At 49.8% G+C, this 15,426-nt stretch overlaps 7 protein-coding genes across 7 annotated transcripts; 3 read left to right on the forward strand and 4 right to left on the reverse strand.

The window, feature by feature from the left end:
- Nucleotides 1–1,208: 1,208 nt before the first annotated feature.
- N7482_007520 (uncharacterized protein) lies at nucleotides 1,209–3,721 on the reverse strand (the record flags this gene model as incomplete). The annotated part of the gene is made up of 4 exons (XM_056689645.1): nucleotides 1,209–3,022; nucleotides 3,081–3,346; nucleotides 3,405–3,491; nucleotides 3,564–3,721. 4 exons carry the CDS (start codon nucleotides 3,719–3,721, stop codon nucleotides 1,209–1,211), a joined length of 2,325 nt encoding a protein of 774 aa, XP_056542074.1.
- Nucleotides 3,722–3,908: 187 nt separating this feature from the next.
- Nucleotides 3,909–4,279, reverse strand: N7482_007521 (uncharacterized protein; the record flags this gene model as incomplete). The annotated part of the gene is made up of 2 exons (XM_056689646.1): nucleotides 3,909–4,061; nucleotides 4,148–4,279. The coding sequence occupies 2 exons, from the start codon at nucleotides 4,277–4,279 to the stop codon at nucleotides 3,909–3,911; spliced, it is 285 nt and encodes a 94-aa protein (XP_056542075.1).
- A 1,069-nt stretch (nucleotides 4,280–5,348) lies between these two features.
- Nucleotides 5,349–6,095, forward strand: N7482_007522 (N-terminal protein methyltransferase; the record flags this gene model as incomplete). The annotated part of the gene is made up of 1 exon (XM_056689647.1): nucleotides 5,349–6,095. The coding sequence occupies one exon, from the start codon at nucleotides 5,349–5,351 to the stop codon at nucleotides 6,093–6,095; it is 747 nt and encodes a 248-aa protein (XP_056542076.1).
- A 1,055-nt stretch (nucleotides 6,096–7,150) lies between these two features.
- N7482_007523 (glutamate--cysteine ligase) lies at nucleotides 7,151–9,419 on the forward strand (the record flags this gene model as incomplete). Its single annotated transcript, XM_056689648.1, has 8 exons — nucleotides 7,151–7,206; nucleotides 7,266–7,334; nucleotides 7,390–7,462; nucleotides 7,509–7,574; nucleotides 7,631–7,743; nucleotides 7,801–7,911; nucleotides 7,967–8,474; nucleotides 8,532–9,419. The coding sequence occupies 8 exons, from the start codon at nucleotides 7,151–7,153 to the stop codon at nucleotides 9,417–9,419; spliced, it is 1,884 nt and encodes a 627-aa protein (XP_056542077.1).
- A 35-nt stretch (nucleotides 9,420–9,454) lies between these two features.
- Nucleotides 9,455–10,940, reverse strand: N7482_007524 (MFS transporter; the record flags this gene model as incomplete). Its single annotated transcript, XM_056689649.1, has 2 exons — nucleotides 9,455–10,477; nucleotides 10,536–10,940. 2 exons carry the CDS (start codon nucleotides 10,938–10,940, stop codon nucleotides 9,455–9,457), a joined length of 1,428 nt encoding a protein of 475 aa, XP_056542078.1.
- Nucleotides 10,941–11,912: 972 nt separating this feature from the next.
- Nucleotides 11,913–13,148, forward strand: N7482_007525 (FAD-dependent oxidoreductase; the record flags this gene model as incomplete). Its single annotated transcript, XM_056689650.1, has 3 exons — nucleotides 11,913–11,941; nucleotides 12,005–12,748; nucleotides 12,821–13,148. The coding sequence occupies 3 exons, from the start codon at nucleotides 11,913–11,915 to the stop codon at nucleotides 13,146–13,148; spliced, it is 1,101 nt and encodes a 366-aa protein (XP_056542079.1).
- Nucleotides 13,149–13,338: 190 nt separating this feature from the next.
- On the reverse strand, nucleotides 13,339–14,653 carry N7482_007526 (oleate delta-12 desaturase; the record flags this gene model as incomplete). Its single annotated transcript, XM_056689651.1, has 3 exons — nucleotides 13,339–13,706; nucleotides 13,765–14,539; nucleotides 14,591–14,653. The coding sequence occupies 3 exons, from the start codon at nucleotides 14,651–14,653 to the stop codon at nucleotides 13,339–13,341; spliced, it is 1,206 nt and encodes a 401-aa protein (XP_056542080.1).
- Nucleotides 14,654–15,426: the final 773 nt, after the last annotated feature.

Here is a 15,426-nt window from a genome sequence, read left to right on the forward strand (position 1 = left end):
ACGTTCCTATGTCGGGAGTGAGCAAATAATTCCTTTGAATTTGCTTCAAATGTTTAAGTTTGATTATCCCTCCGTTGAATGATACTTCTAAACCATAAAACTAGCTTTCTTGCTACGGGGAACCAAAGCGACGTGAAGTTTGAAGACAGCAAGCATTTCGTTAGCGTCTCACGTAGAAGATTAATTAAAATGTATGCGTAATTTGAGGCGCCACATGATTAAGAAGATACAGCTGGAAGTTTTGCAAATGCCCAGGCTATTCAAATACCACGAGCCCTTTCGTTAAGAGATGTCTTCACCCGATAATGTTCCCCTCCTTCATGCCGTAGTGGGAAGGTGATCCCAAATCGCCGCTGGCCGAATGCCCCACCGACTGCTGGACCCATACCAACGAAAGGGTATCCTACTAGTTCGGCATTAGTGCCTGGCTGAGACCCTGGACGTTCCACAATCACACACCCTTGGTTCCCACTTCGGATGCTACAGTACTGGCACTTGATGTGGTTTGACTGATAGCCTGGTTAGGATACCTTAAGCTAGCTCCGATGCCGCTTTTCGAGATTCAAAATTAATGCCTTCAGAACTTCACCTCCATAAACCTAACATCATCTACGAAATCAACGACGGTCATCCATGCCATGCCCACGGCAAAGTGGCTATCCCAGACTTCACCACCTCGCTGCACAGTGTCAGCCAGGTAGTAAACCAGATAGAAAAGCTCTATCAGCGGCAGAGACCTTTGGCGAGGTACTGTACGTCCAGTGGGGCCGACGAGCTACCGTTCATCCGACGTTCCCCAGTAACTCATAAGCTCAAGATCGTTTCATGCACTACTTTCCAACTTCCACCACATCAAATTTTGCAATTGACTCCTTTCAAGCAGGGCTTCGATCGAAAGACAGGTCCGTTTCGGGGTATCCCCACTTACGGGAATGAGAGGCAGGTCTTGTAGCCACGCCCTACGTGGAGCGACCACCTTCAAGAAGGTGCCTGTTGGCAAGTAGTGCAACCTCCTAATTTCTCTTCTTTAGATCGCTTCTTTTTCAATTGTGACTTGGTCGCTGGAAAATGTCAGGCCGCACCCGCGAGTGGACAAGCCGGAGGCACGTAGATTCGTTGGTGTAAATTCTTGAGGTTGATTGAAATGGTCAAGGAGTGAAGAAGTATTTTAGATTGGGCAAGACCGGCACCAAAGTGGTGTGGTCTTTCTACAAGCCGCTTTGGGTGCCTTCCACTTTCTTCTTTTCTTCTAATACAAAATCTTCGGATTGCACACGAAGCTGCTGTCTGAATGCAGATAACCATGCCGGGTTATCGGCAATGGATTGGTTCCAGGTGTCTTCCGAATCATAGAGCAACCGCCTCGATTCCTGCTGAAACATGTCATCGGTGGGAATAATTCCTAAACTCATTTGTTGCCGAGCATAACGGCTGAGGTGCTGGGTCAAAATACCCGTCAAGGTATTCAAAGGCACCATCATCTCACCAGTCTGAGCTGGTGGGAACGGATTTTCTAACACAATCGAGGTGCCATTTGGGGCATCGGCGCTCGAATTGGCAGCAGCCCAGTCTGCCCGCTTGGATATCTGCGCCAACTGGTCTTTGGCGCTCCCATCCGTCGCTGAAAAGGGCACAAATGTCTTTGATTCCCAGCCGAGAAGATATGGCGGTAAGGAATTGGTAATTTTGGCGGCAACATCTGGTGGAAAGTCATGATCGCCTCGCCAATCATGCATGGTCATTCCCTTGCGGAAATGGGTTGCCAAATGATCCGCTCGTTGATCCCAGCTTTCTAGCCTCTGGTCACAGAAGCCACATCGTGACGTGATTGTCTGGCCGCCAATTTTCCAGTCATCAAGCAAGGGAAGAATTTCCATACTGTGCACCAGCCTTAGGTGTTGAACGAGGTGATCTTTCCGGCGAAAGGTGCGAGTCACGTCAGAGCATTGAGAGTGATTATGCTCATCGAGATGTTCTGCAGATGGCTCCAAGCAGTTGCAGTAGGCACAATGTATTCTGCCAGTCACAGGAGAAACTGTCGCGCCTCCATGGGGGGTGCATGCCCAACCACCCAAGTTAAGATGTAGTGATTTTTCATGGCGAGACCAGTCAAACTTGCTTTTGAATGTATCGCAGCAGAAGGTACAACAGAAAATCCGCTCTTTTTCTAAACCACTTGGCCCTTTTGATTTTCTTTTGCTCTTGTCGACTCGCGTTCCACCCGCTGGTGACTGGACTGCTAGTGGATTTTGCTGTTTCGACACAGCAGATCGTGTTGATGTCGAGGATTGCCAGGACGATGCACTATTCCCACTGTTGGAGCTAGCCAGTGAGGCTGGCCGACGATAAGCGTCGCGAATATTATGTGAAAGACCTCCACTGCCGGGCAAGGCTTCTCCGATATTTTCTGATTTGTTCACCGCATGCATGATCGCCGACAATGATGCAGGTTCATCCTCTGGTGGAGACTCTTGCCATCTTTGCATGGGATCAAGAGCAGTCGCATTTTCCACAATATACCTGGGGATCATGGACTGCCCTAGCTTGCAGAGAGAGTAGCGGCTTCTTCTCCTAGGCAGACCGGGGGGACGTTTCAAATTTGGTATTGGAATAGTTTGCGCATTTGGGTTCACATCGGGCATGTGAAATGAATCTCCACGGTCCAGGAACACCTGTGCAAATGTGCTCTCATCTTGCTCGGTTGTCGGCGTGTAGCAGAGAGACGAAGGCGAAATCGTGGGTTGTGGCAATCCAGACAGGTCAGATTCCACCCCCTGGTAACTGGGTATGGACAATGATGCCGTGATGTGCTCCGGGGCAACAGAACCTGTCAAGTCCAAAAGACTCTGTGGATCGCCAAAAATCCACGGGCCTGTTGACCAGTCCGATGTCGCTCGGAGCCTCTCGTCGACAAACTGATCGACTTCGGGATCCGCGACATGATGCACAAATTCCAAATCCGAAACGAAATCTTCAACCTGAAAGCTGTCATGTCCAAAGTCATTCTCCAATACATTAATGTCTATTCATGTGAGTACTTTGGCTTCCCATTTTTAGCGGGCAACTCCCGGGGGACTCACTGTGTGCCGAATTTCCTAGAAGATCTTCAGAGTCCAGTGGCGGGAAAGTCGGCGTAGGGGCTGCGAGGTGCCAAAGGTGTGCCATTTCAGGCATATATTGGTTTCCAAGACTGATCACTCTGCGCGAAGGGGCAAGGGTTTGATCCCCAGATGTTGACAAAGGTACGGTTGCCGCAGTCGGCGGTCCGATCGGACCCCTCCACGCCTTGCCAGTTGCCAGCAGTGGGGCGACCAACCGCTCAGCAATTTCTATACTTAAGTGCTCCCTACTTGTGTTGTCAACATTGTCGTCATACTATGCTTAGCACAGTAGTTCCTTCCCACCTTTTCTCAACACTGCCACTCCGGAATTCAGCTAATGCATATGCAAATCCGCTTTGCGGGGTAACGCATTGAGGAGCCGGAGAGACACTTTGGGCCAGAATCAGGTAGCCTTCCTGTTGCTATGCTTACTGACTTTTGAGATTAATCAGAGCGTCTTACCGCAGAAGCGGCCCAATTTGACACGCCCGTGTACCCTTCACTAGCGCCTCGCCCAGGTAGTTCCTCCTGGATTTGTACTGGATAACCAGGGAAAGGATTATGTTTCTTACCCTGATCGATGGCATTCCCTCTCCTGGATCCCAGCCGCTGGCGTTCATTCTGTGTAGTAGTTCCATCGGTTTCTTCTCCTCATAATACTTCTTTTAAGCTTTCTCTCTTCTTTGAGTATTATTCTTTTTCTCACTTATTGACTGGCATTTTTCTAAAGTAGCGCTTGATATATACCAACCCCCCGCCCGGCGTAGAAGTGGCCCTGCCACCCAAGCCTCCTGGTCGATCATGACTTCACTCTGTATCGCTTAACATTTCCTTCATCATAGCAGCAAATTGCTCCTTCATTTTCTGGTACCCGCCATCAGATACAGATTCAAACTTGACCATTCCGTCATGGTCAGCGCCAATGAAGATATGCGCTGAGAGATCATCGCTCAGGTCATTCTAGTGCGTGGCGAAGAAGACGAGTGATAGTTAGTGATTTTCAGTCATGGCTCACTCACTTGCGATAATACATTCCGCGTACTCACCGAGCTGATTTGTTCCCTTGCAATCACGATTTTAAATCTATTGCTGATACCGGAGAATTCCTCTAGAACACGTAGCATCCAGCTTGCCTCTTGATAACTGTCATTTGACTCCTGACTGGATCCTTGATTCATTGCCAGGTAACTTCGGAGCCCCTCTATCCGTGAGTCTAACTCTGGCGTTCCCATGAAAATCAGACCGAATGTTGATATGCTAATACTGCGAAGATGCCTTGAAGTGCCGGCGTGTAACGCGTCGGAGTAGATGATAGCCTGTTTAACGTAGGTCAACACATTAATAAGTGGTGCGGAAAAGGTACAATAGCTAAGTACATTTTTCACCACCGTGCCACCTAAGCTATGTGCCACGAAAATTATTGGTCGAGCCTGGGTCTGCGAAAGGTGTCAGCCACCATATATCTTAACAAGGCGAGACATTCGGCTATCTGTACATCTGTGCACTTTCTTGCTTTCCACAGATCGAGAACCAGGTTTTCAGATACTCTCTGTAGGCAGATTCTGCCATCATTATTTTGCTTGCCTGACACTGTGTAACCCCAGGTATAAATTCTCGAGTTGGGTAAATCAGTTGGGAGCAAAGTTTGAAGCCAGTTGGTTCCATTGGAGGCTGTCCACGACTGTTTATAATGGCCATTCAGTCCATGAACAGCAACAATACTATCAAGGATCATCAGTGGAAGCTCCCTGCCAGGGGAATCCTCTCTCTGTACTCTACTTGCGGATCTGGGCCTTCATATAATAGTTTCAACACGTGTTCGTGGTGCACCTGAGAACAGTTCCAAGGCACTATGAGTTTCGAAGTCAGTTGAATCACTGTGCCCGATCAACGCACCATCTGTCCTCGGTTCGAACCGCTTCGTCTAAACGGCCATCGCCAAGTACCCGGCATTGCCTTTGTCGCTATTACATGCGCTATTTCAGGATACTCAGGTGCACGAACGGTTTTGATGAAGATAAAAGCATATAAATCTGGCTCCGAACAAGCGCAATCTACTCCGATGACTGGAGCTCTGGCCGATATAACCTGCGGGGGTCTCGAAGTGTAGTTTGCCGTGTTTTAGGGGAACGCTGGGGCACCCGCAATCAGGACGCCAGTCTCTTATGTAAGCGCATCACGGCCGGACATCAAAAATTTCCCTATCCCGGTCCTTCATTCACGTCATCTTAAAGGCCGGGTTCAATCATGTCTCCGAGTACAGACCGGGCCGATGAGGCCTCCCAGGACACTTCGGTTCCTGCCGACTCCAAGATCAACCACGCCGCCTCCATCAACTACTGGAGCAGCCTTCCCAGCACCACAAGCAATATGCTAGGCATGCTCGGCACTTACCCGTGGTATTCGCGCATTGAATTGCAGGGATCTAAGAACTTTCTGACTAAAGTTCGCCGACTATTACCTGCGCTGCAGCCTAATGGAAAGTTCAATCTTGGAGTGGATTGCGGTGCGGGCGTCGGGCGCGTCACCGAGGGCTTTCTACGCCATGTTTGCGCAGTGGTAGACGCAGTAGAGCCGGTGTCGAAGTTCACTCAAGTCCTCCAAGAGGGGCAACTCAAAAAAGACGGCGTGGTGGGAGACATCTACACCGTTGGCCTCGAGAATTGGTTCCCGGAGAAGAAGTACGACCTGATCTGGACTCAATGGTGTGTGGGTCATCTCACAGACTCGCAATTGATCCAATATGTATCCCGATGTCGCAACTCACTGACAGAGAGTGGAATCATGGTGATCAAAGAAAACCTATCCACCGATCCTGGCGATCAAGATATGTACGACGACGTGGACAGTAGCGTGACTAGAACGGACGCGAAATTCAAGCAGATCTTTGACGCGGCCGGAATGGATGTGATCAAGTCAGAGATCCAAACGGGATTTCCGAAACAGTTCAAACTCCTACCTGTCAAGTCTTACGCGTTACGGCCAAAAATCTGAGGGTCCACACTGCAGGGACTGGTTTTCATGCCTTCAATAACGCGTCACCCTTTGGCCACTCACTTGCCAAGCCTCTTGGCAAATGAGCCATGCTCTCGTCTTCTTCGCCTAGTCTTTAAGGCAAGACAAGCTGGCATGCGAACGAATTTGCAAATCCCGCTTTCAGGCCAATAATGATCAATTGATCTCATGGACCTCGGTCGGGAAGTCCAATTCTCTTGATGTGCACTTTTCGTCAACTCTAGCGATGCGACCGCATGATGAGCAGCAATACTATAATCTTCAATGCCGTTGCAGTCAAAGGCAACTTTCCAGTACACATAACATTCGTGCACAAACTATCACCAGCGTATCCCGCCTTGGTAGTCGAAAAAGCAATAATCGGAAAATTTCACGAGTTGATGGTCAGATGCAGGCAACAATTTGGACTCGTGTCATTCGGTGTCACTTGAGGTGCGATCCCTGTCATTTCATGCTAGGCATGGAATATGAGATGTGAAAGCAGGTTTCACCCGGGACCTTGATAGGCCGCGTGGATGTCCTCTTTTCTCAATTGTGTGGAGATCATGAAGATCATGAACGCGTGGTGCGTCGACATGGCCATTCTTCGGGACTTGGCAAACTTGGGACTGTGATAGATAGATTGGACCTGGCCACATGGTGGACACGTTGATCCAGCCCAGAAAATGGGCTATCAAGAATTTCTCTCCCGAAGAAATATTATGAGACCAGGAATAGATTCATTTTTCTGGTAGAACTACCATGGCAGTCCAACCATTTTCGGTTTGGGGGCCCTGCAGATCACCCGGCAGTGTCAATAATTTGGCTTATCGAAACAACCCAAGTTGGCAGATTTAGTTCTTCTTGTTTTGGGATAGAGAACGCGCAATAAGGCATGAGACCCGGTCCACTTTCTGGCTCATTTCCGATCCCCCTGGATTGCTAGCCCTTTGCCCTACGCTCACCACGAAAGAGCGGATGGGCGGGCTGGAGCGTAAGGTTAACTAGAGGCCGCTGGCCCCAAATACCTTGCATCATAGCACAAGCCCCTGCCGATGATCATCCCGAGCATCTCTGATGATCAACAGAATTGTGATCTTTGGCAAAGATCGTGAGTGTCTTTCATCAGCTATCCACATTAACCGTGGTGTAGTATTTAAACATCCATAGACTGTACAATATCTTCATCCTCATTCTGGGCTTCAGGACTGTCACTACTCTTACGATCATGGGCCGGCCGTAAGTAACCACTACACCAAGTAGTATCCGTGGTAGAGATCTCACCAGTTGCCAGGGTTGAAGGTTCGCCGTTGAGCTGGGCTGAAACTGAAGAGGCCGCTCCTATTATTCGCAAATGGGCCACGGAGGTAGTTCATTCGCGCTCCCATCAAGATTCTTCGCTAACAATAATAGCAATTGCTGTGCCTGTGGCATAAACAAAAGAATCGAAGTGATCCAACCCCACTGTGGGGAGATGAAGTAAGCTTGAAGACATAAGGGTTGAATCGGAGAGGTGTTCTAACACATACCTCAAGATCGAATATGCCTTGGTCAATTTTGACAGCGAAAATTCAAAAGCAACATTGCTGTTGGACCAAGAGAGAGTGATCCGGCAATGGGAAACGAGAAAATGCAGCTCGGACGATGCGTAAGCTCTCCATTTTTGAAACGTCAGGATGAACATGCAACTGACCAAAGACTCCAGGGCTACATTACAATGGGAGTGGGCAACGTATGTCGTTGAAACCACCCCTGCGGAGCCGTACAGTGGGCGGGTGTCCGATCTATTGGAAGTGGAAGCAAATATGCGGGAAAGGTACTTACTTTCTGAAGCCTTCACTCTCCTATCTCGCGACTAACAACTGATGTAGGAGAAAGCTGATTAATCGATATCTCTCGCCCCATCAGCAAGCCATGTCTCTGTGTTCCTTTCCTCGAATCGGCGTGACAGAAACATGGACAACTCCTGGCCCAACGAGCGGTCTAGTTTGCCCTCTACCTCGGTACCGTCTGCTTGCCAAAAACGTCCATAGCCGTCCTCAAGGTCGAATGAGGACCTACTTTCCCATTTATCGAGACCACTTAACTTCTGACCCTTTTCACGATCACCCGCCTTCGGGGAAAGGAATTTTGGACCACCTTTGCATCGATGAACTGGAAATTGGAACCGGGTGTTGCAGTATCCAAACTACTTTCCAGGCTGCCAATGAGAGCGAGGCTCGGTGGCTATACGATCAACTCATTCCGCTGGGTCATGTTCTCCTTGCCATGACTGCGGCGACGCCAATCTGGAAAGGTTATCTGGTCGAGACTGACATCAGATGGCAACGATTTGGAGATTTGGTAGATGACCGTCGGCCCAGTGAAATGGATTTCGTCGTAAGTGACATTTGAACTGTGGGAAGGTCCATGTGTGCAGAGCTGACATTCCCAAAGCCCCCACGCTGGACCTGGAATCGGACTTATCTCTCACGCGAAAAGCCTGCGATGCTGGGCGGAAACATGTCTCTCCAGCCTATGGATAAAGGTATCAAGAATCGTCTACTTGAAGGGGGCATGGATGATGCACTTGCAGAGCATTTTGCATCAATTCTCGCGCGCGATCCTCTCCTGTTGACTCGTGCGGATCTGGAACATCTCAATAACTCGAGCACCCGGCTCTTCGAGCTTCTTCATGGCTGTGTCTGGCATCATATTCGTTTCAAGCCGCCTCTCACTGACAGTGGTCCTGGTTGGTGCGTGGAATTCCGACCGATGGAGGTGCAACTCACAGACTTCGAAAACGCCGCGTTCGCGATTTTCATGTATCTGCTATCGCGCGCGATCACTACCCTGCATTTGAACTTCTATTTACCGCTTGATATGGTCGGTGAGTCTTGGGATGTTGCTCAAAAGCGCAATGCTGTGCTAGAAGGACGTTTCTGGTTCCGGCGAACGGGATGGTCTTCCAATTCCCATCAAAACCCCAGCTTCGCCAAGTCCTTGTGCAAAGACGACGCTCATCTCTGCGACCAGGATCCAGAATATGGATTCATGACAGTGGATGAGATCATCAATGGCGAGGGCACCCCAGGGGATTTTCCTGGCTTGTTGGCCCTGGTTCGGTACTACCTTGACTATACCAATGTTCCTCCCGTTGAGCAAGCGAGAATTGCTCCCTACTTGGATCTCATTCAGCAAAGAGCAAGTGGTATAAGCCCGACTCCAGCATCTTGGATGAGAGAGTTTGTTCATCAGCATGGCGATTATCATCGCGACAGCTACGTGAGTGAAAAGGTTTGCTACGATATGATGGAGGAAATTGCACGTTTAAACAAGAAGTAAGAGGCTAGTATAAATTGAAATCTAACTTTCTGCATCTACTTTGTGTGGTCCGCGTAACTACTTGCCGCGCGAAACTTTTCCCCGTATTTCCATAGGATGAAAGGAATGGGGCAGCCAACCCCCAACGCCAAAATTGCCAAAACACTGTTGCCCCATCCATATCCCAAGGCCGAGTACATTGTTGGACTAAACAGAGGAAATCCAAACCCGGTCAGGCCCCGCAGAATATATACTGCACCATTTGCGCTGGCAGCATACACGGGAAATGTATCCAAGAGATACGCACTGACACACTGGAAAACGATGGTAGCACCCATGAGTGGCAACGCAATACCAATATCGGGAACAATCCAGTGGGTCTTGTACTCCGCGCTCCATCCAAACCACAAAAGGCCAATTGGTACAAGCAAAGACGCTGGGACCATCATCGGCAGGCGAAATTCAGGCCTCCCGACGCCGTTGTTTTTGGCCACTTGGAAACGGTATACCCGATCGGTAAGAAAAGCACAAACTGCTGCTCCGAATAGGTAGCCCAGGCAGGGGGCAATATAGTTGAGTGTGCCTGTGCTGAGCTTCATGTGGTATTGATTTTTCCACAGATCGGAAAAGCTGGAAAGAAGCAGGTACACAATGCCATACAGGTATCCATAATAGCACGCCAGTGCCTGTACAATGGGCTGAGTGCAGAGAAAGTACAGCGACCGGAGAAGCGTTCGTTGGTAGCGCTGGGTGAGAGTTTCATTCTCCTTTTCATACGGAGTACTCCATACTGGCTCAGGTCCCTCCTTCGAAGTCTTTCCTGCCATTTGCTTCTGCTTCTTGCGCTGCAGTAGAACTGGTGCGTATGTTTCGCGGGCTATGATGAAACACAGAACCGAAAACGCTCCGGATGCGATTGATGTCGAGTAGAAAGCCCAGCGCCATGTCGAGTAGTCGGTGATAAACCCACCAATTATGGGACCGAGACATGATCCCAAGACAGGGCCCATACTGACGAGAGCCAACGGAAGTCCTCGCTCTTCCTTCCGGAAGACGTCCCCAATCATACTTGCTCCAACCTGAAAAAATATCAGCATTGAAATATTCACTCAACTGAAAAAAAGAAAGGATACGTACTGCCAAAGAGGCACTAGCGCCCATTCCGCTCAGCAATCGAAACACCAGAAGCTCGGACATGCTTTTTGAGAAACCCGCTGCAAGGTTGAAGATGAGATAAAATAAATTGCCTGCCTGTAGCACTGGCCATCGTCCAAACAGCTCAGACAAAGGGCCTAGAATAATAGGGCCAAGGCAGTACATGAGCAGAAACAAGGACAGTGCTAGTGGGCCAGTGATAGAAGAAGTGACATCAAACTCTGCCGCGATAGCATCGACCGCGGGAGTGGTGATGGTCGAAGAAAGCGGCATCAGGAACAACGGAATGGCCACAGTAACCATAATAAGCCATTTTCGAGATTGGGGCCAGTCTTGAGGATGGTCCCCCTCGAAATCAATGATAATCAGGTTTTCCTGGGATGACATGGTAATAGTAACAAGTCTTAGAATGAAGAAATCAGAGTCAAAGTGATGGCGGCCGGTTCGTTGGCAGATTGTCGAATAAGTGGTATAAAGGGAAGCTGAAGCTGGAAGCTGGGACAGCCTCCCTGATCAAGGTACATGAAGGTAAATAACCGCTCTCCATTCTCCTTGGATCTTACCCGGTGGGTAGAACGCGTAAACCACCAAGGAACATATCTCTAAGGGTGATGACTTTTGTCCGATCGACACGGATCTACGATCGCGAAGTCGGGATCTTCCTCATTATGGGTCCGAATAAAAAGGAACCGGTATTATATTGGGTGATGGGGATGGATGGACCCGGTGTCATGCACCCCCTTTTATGCCCCTACCTCCCTCTTATACTCCACCGTCCGGCTATGGCTCTATTGCGGAGCCTTTGTCTCGGCGAAGAAGCAAGGATTGTAAGTATCCCTTGAGTTGACGCAGCCACAACGTTCTCCGAACAACTAGTAAGTCCGTTCTCGCATAATAGGTAAAGATCGACATTCTTCTAACAAGCTTCGAGAAACGCAAGTGATCAGACTTCGGGCGGAATGAGATTTCGCGTCCTAGCCACCAAAAATGTTCAACTTTTGCTAAGGGTTCAAGAGACAGTCGTCTACTTTTTGACGAGGTTGAATTCATTCCGAAGAGGCGAGAGCGAGGGTAAGCATGCTAAAGTTTCAGGATGAACGGAAAGTCTAAATAAGCAAATAGCAACTAGAGGATCAATTGGACTAATTGTGACGCTGCAGGAACCGTGTCGGGTGAAGATTACCTTTCACCGAAATGCGTATAGTTGATCCGGCCACGGAGAAACGCTGGATGAGTCACCAGAAGATCTGGCGACAACATCCAAACAATGTAACAGAAAATATATCCTGAGATACTCAATTTCAGCTCAACCTCTTCGGCTTGGGGTTATTCAAGCACCGGTTATGGCCCATTATTACCATGAGTGAAGGCCAAGTTATCATTGTCGGGTAAGCAAAGATCCGAGGCGTTCTCCAAACCACAAACTAAAACATCAACCGCTTTCCTTACAGCGCAGGTGTCTTGGGCCTCAGCTGCGCAGTCCAGTTATCTCGATCAGGCCACAGCGTCACTGTCATCGCCCGAGATCTTCCTGGCGACTCGCACATCGACTATGCCTCCCCGTGGGCCGGTGCCCACTTCCGCCCCTCCCCCGCAAAAACACCCGCAGAGCAACTCGAGCAACAACTGATGCGTGATACCTATAACGAGCTTGAGGTTCTGGCACAGGAGCAACCTGAATCCGGCGTGAAGATTGTTCCGGCAATCGAATACTTCGACGCTGCCCATGCGGACTCCTTCCTCGCCACAGAAAACGGCTACGTCGACTGGCCCGATTTTCGGATTCTGGAATCGGAGGAATACCCCGCTCACCATGAGTCTATCCAATTGGGTGTCACCTACCGTAGCTGGGTCTTGAACTCTCCTGTATACTTGCAGTGGTGTCAGAGGCAGGGTGAGAAGCAGGGTGTCAGGTTCGTGCGTGCAAATGTGACATCTATGGAGGAAGCGGTCTCCCTATTCCAAGATAAGCACCGACAGGGTGGCGCCAGCAATATCCGAGCTGTTGTCAATGCGACTGGGCGGGGCTTTGATGACCCAAACTCGTATCCATCGCGCGGTCAGTTCATTATCGTGTCCAATCAGTGCGACAACACTATCAGCCACCATTGGGCAGATGGCTCGTCGACTGTGATCATTCCTCGACCCTTAGGTGGAGGCACAGTCATCGGTGGGACAAAGGAGCCTAACAATTGGTCCGTTTTTTCTATTCATGGCCAGTGACTGATAAGCTTGAAGATACTCTCCTTTTGCTAACTTTGGACCAGGTCCGAGGACATATCCAGTGCTGCGACGGACACGATCCTAAAAAGGGTCGGGCAACTCTGCCCTGAATTAGTCAACCAGGAGACTACTGCCACAGACGATACCCATGGCTTTGACATTCGCGAGGTCTATATCGCTCGTCGCCCGATGCGACGAGGCGGTTTACGGTTGGAACAGGAGAATACGAGTCAAGGAACTCCTCTGATCCACTGCTATGGCGCTGGTCCGAGTGGCTTCAAAATAAGCTGGGGTGTAGCGAAGAAGGTTGAGCTCATGGTTTCGAATGTTCAAATGCTTGTAAATGACCCAGTAGACGTGTCTCCAGACTAATAGACTTCCTACAATGTTCTACTAGCTCAACCCCCTCGCTGCTGTTTCACGAAGTTTGACAATCTATTGAATTACTTGACGGGCTCTAAATCCATATGCAGGGTCTCTAGCGTCTATCAATCTAATGTACACAGAAAAGAACAGCTCTCTATAAATGCGACCAAATTTTCTCGAAATGGCAGACCACAGTCTAGTTTTGCTTCTTGGATCCATCTTCCGGGAACTTCCAGTGCAGCACTCCGTCCGAGTTGACATCGGAGACAACCTTGCAGGTGGTGAAGGTGTCCACAAAGGACTTCAGGAACATGCCTTCATCGAGGTGGTACTGGTCTCCAAGGTAGGGGACGATGGCATTGGTGGCCTCCTCGGCGTGGTAGAAGGGAATCTTCGGGAACAGGTGGTGAACGACATGGTAGTCAATAATCTCGTGGAAGAAGTGACGACCGATAAAGCCAAACCGCCGGTCCACGGTGGAAAGGGCACCCTTGACAAAGGTCCAAGCGTTGGCATCGTAGTGGGGCACCGACGGGTGGGTGTGGTGCAGATAGGTAATGGCAACTATGATACGTTAGAATTGGAAATGAAAAATGAATCAACGGTTCAAGGACACTCTTACTCAGCCAGTGGTGGACCCAGAAGTAGGGCACAACATAGAGCAGAACGACCTTCAGGGCGCCCATCTGGGTGGCCAGGTAGTAGAGCGAGCCACCAACAATCAGGAGACCAAGATCAGTGATTGCAATGAGGGGCGCTTGCGAGCTGGTGAACAGAGAACCGAGAGGGGCAAAGTGGCTGGTGCGGAGCTTCTGGGAGCTGTTGGGCTTTTCGGGCAGACTCTTGCTTCCAGCACTGACGTTGAACATCAGGTACACCTGCCATCCAAAGATCTGGTGTCCGAGGAGAGCGACGGCGTTGTAGAAGGGGGTTTCTTCGACCATCTCCTTGAGCTTCTTCAGCATGGTGGGCTCCTTGTTCTGCGCATTCCCCTCGACCGCAGGAACAAACACGGTGTCCTTCTCGATATGGCAGTGGTAGCGATGGTGTCTCGCATGGGTGATCTTCCATGAGAAGTACGGCACCATGAGAAGCGAATGGATAGCCCAGCCAACGGTATCATTCAGCTTGGGGTGGGCAGAGAAAGCACCGTGTCCGCACTCATGGCCAATGATCCACATGCCCACACCGACGCAGCCCTGGAGGAAGCCATAGGCAATCCAGGCACAGACTCGGTGGGTTGTAGAAGGCAGGAGATCAATCTTCAGAGCGGCCCAGACGAGTGCAGACGCGTAGATGATGTCCCGGATCAGGTAGGCGAATGACTTGATCACAGAGCGGTCGAAACAATGCGCGGGGATTTTGTCTCTCAGGAACCCGTATGTAATTTCCTCCGGCTGGGGACGGTCAGCGCGTTGCAATTGACCGTGTCGAGGATCTGGAATTACCTTGGCTTCGCCCTTCAGGCGATATATCACCGGTTCGACGGTCTGAATCGTTGACGATGCCATCTTTGGATAGAATGCAACGGCAGGTAACAAGGTGAATACAAAAGAAAAGCTCACCCCCTGTTAAGAAAAAAAATTTATCTACGATAAAGGCATGGTCCAATGATTGGTTCCTGAACTACCCTAATCATGGAGCCCTATGCGGAGCCCCCTTCTAGCCATTTTCCAGATGGTGGCGGAGTCCGTCCATGGATGGGGGTTGAGAACGGACCAACACGATAGGCAGGCTTGAGAACTTCCGAGACGGCGTTCCAGATTCTCGCTTACTTGTCCAACCGAACCGTTGAAAAGTCGTTGGGTCTCGCGGGACTACCGTGAAGAGCCATTTGGATTTCTGAACTTGGCGCTTGTTTTAATTTCTTTTCTCGCTTTTTGATAGGCTCCGGGCAAGCTAGGTTTGAGCCTAATCGCTAGCCTCCTGTAGCGGCCCTCGCAGCGTTGGTTTTTCCTTCTTCCCCTTTCGCTGGATGGAGTTTAGTGTGTTTTGCCGATCATGTATTATTATCAGCGATTGACTTTCATGCTTTGTTCGGGTTTGAAATCTGATGTCCCTTGAACCGTGTTCCAGATTACCATCCGATCTCGGTCTCGACTGGATTTCCCGATGCCGACACGGGCCGCGGCGGAAGAGAAGAAAAAGAAAAAAAAAAGAAAGAAAGAAAGCAAGAAAAAAAAAAGGAGGCGAAAAAAACTCGGACAGATGGATTCGTTGAGAATCCCAGTGGAAAAGGAAAGAGTCCCCCGCGGAAGCGCTCCCTGACATACGGGGCAGCTAA

This window comes from Penicillium canariense (genome assembly GCF_028826845.1).
Source record: "Penicillium canariense strain IBT 26290 chromosome Unknown utg000004l_segment0_segment0, whole genome shotgun sequence".
Lineage (NCBI taxonomy): Eukaryota > Fungi > Ascomycota > Eurotiomycetes > Eurotiales > Aspergillaceae > Penicillium > Penicillium canariense.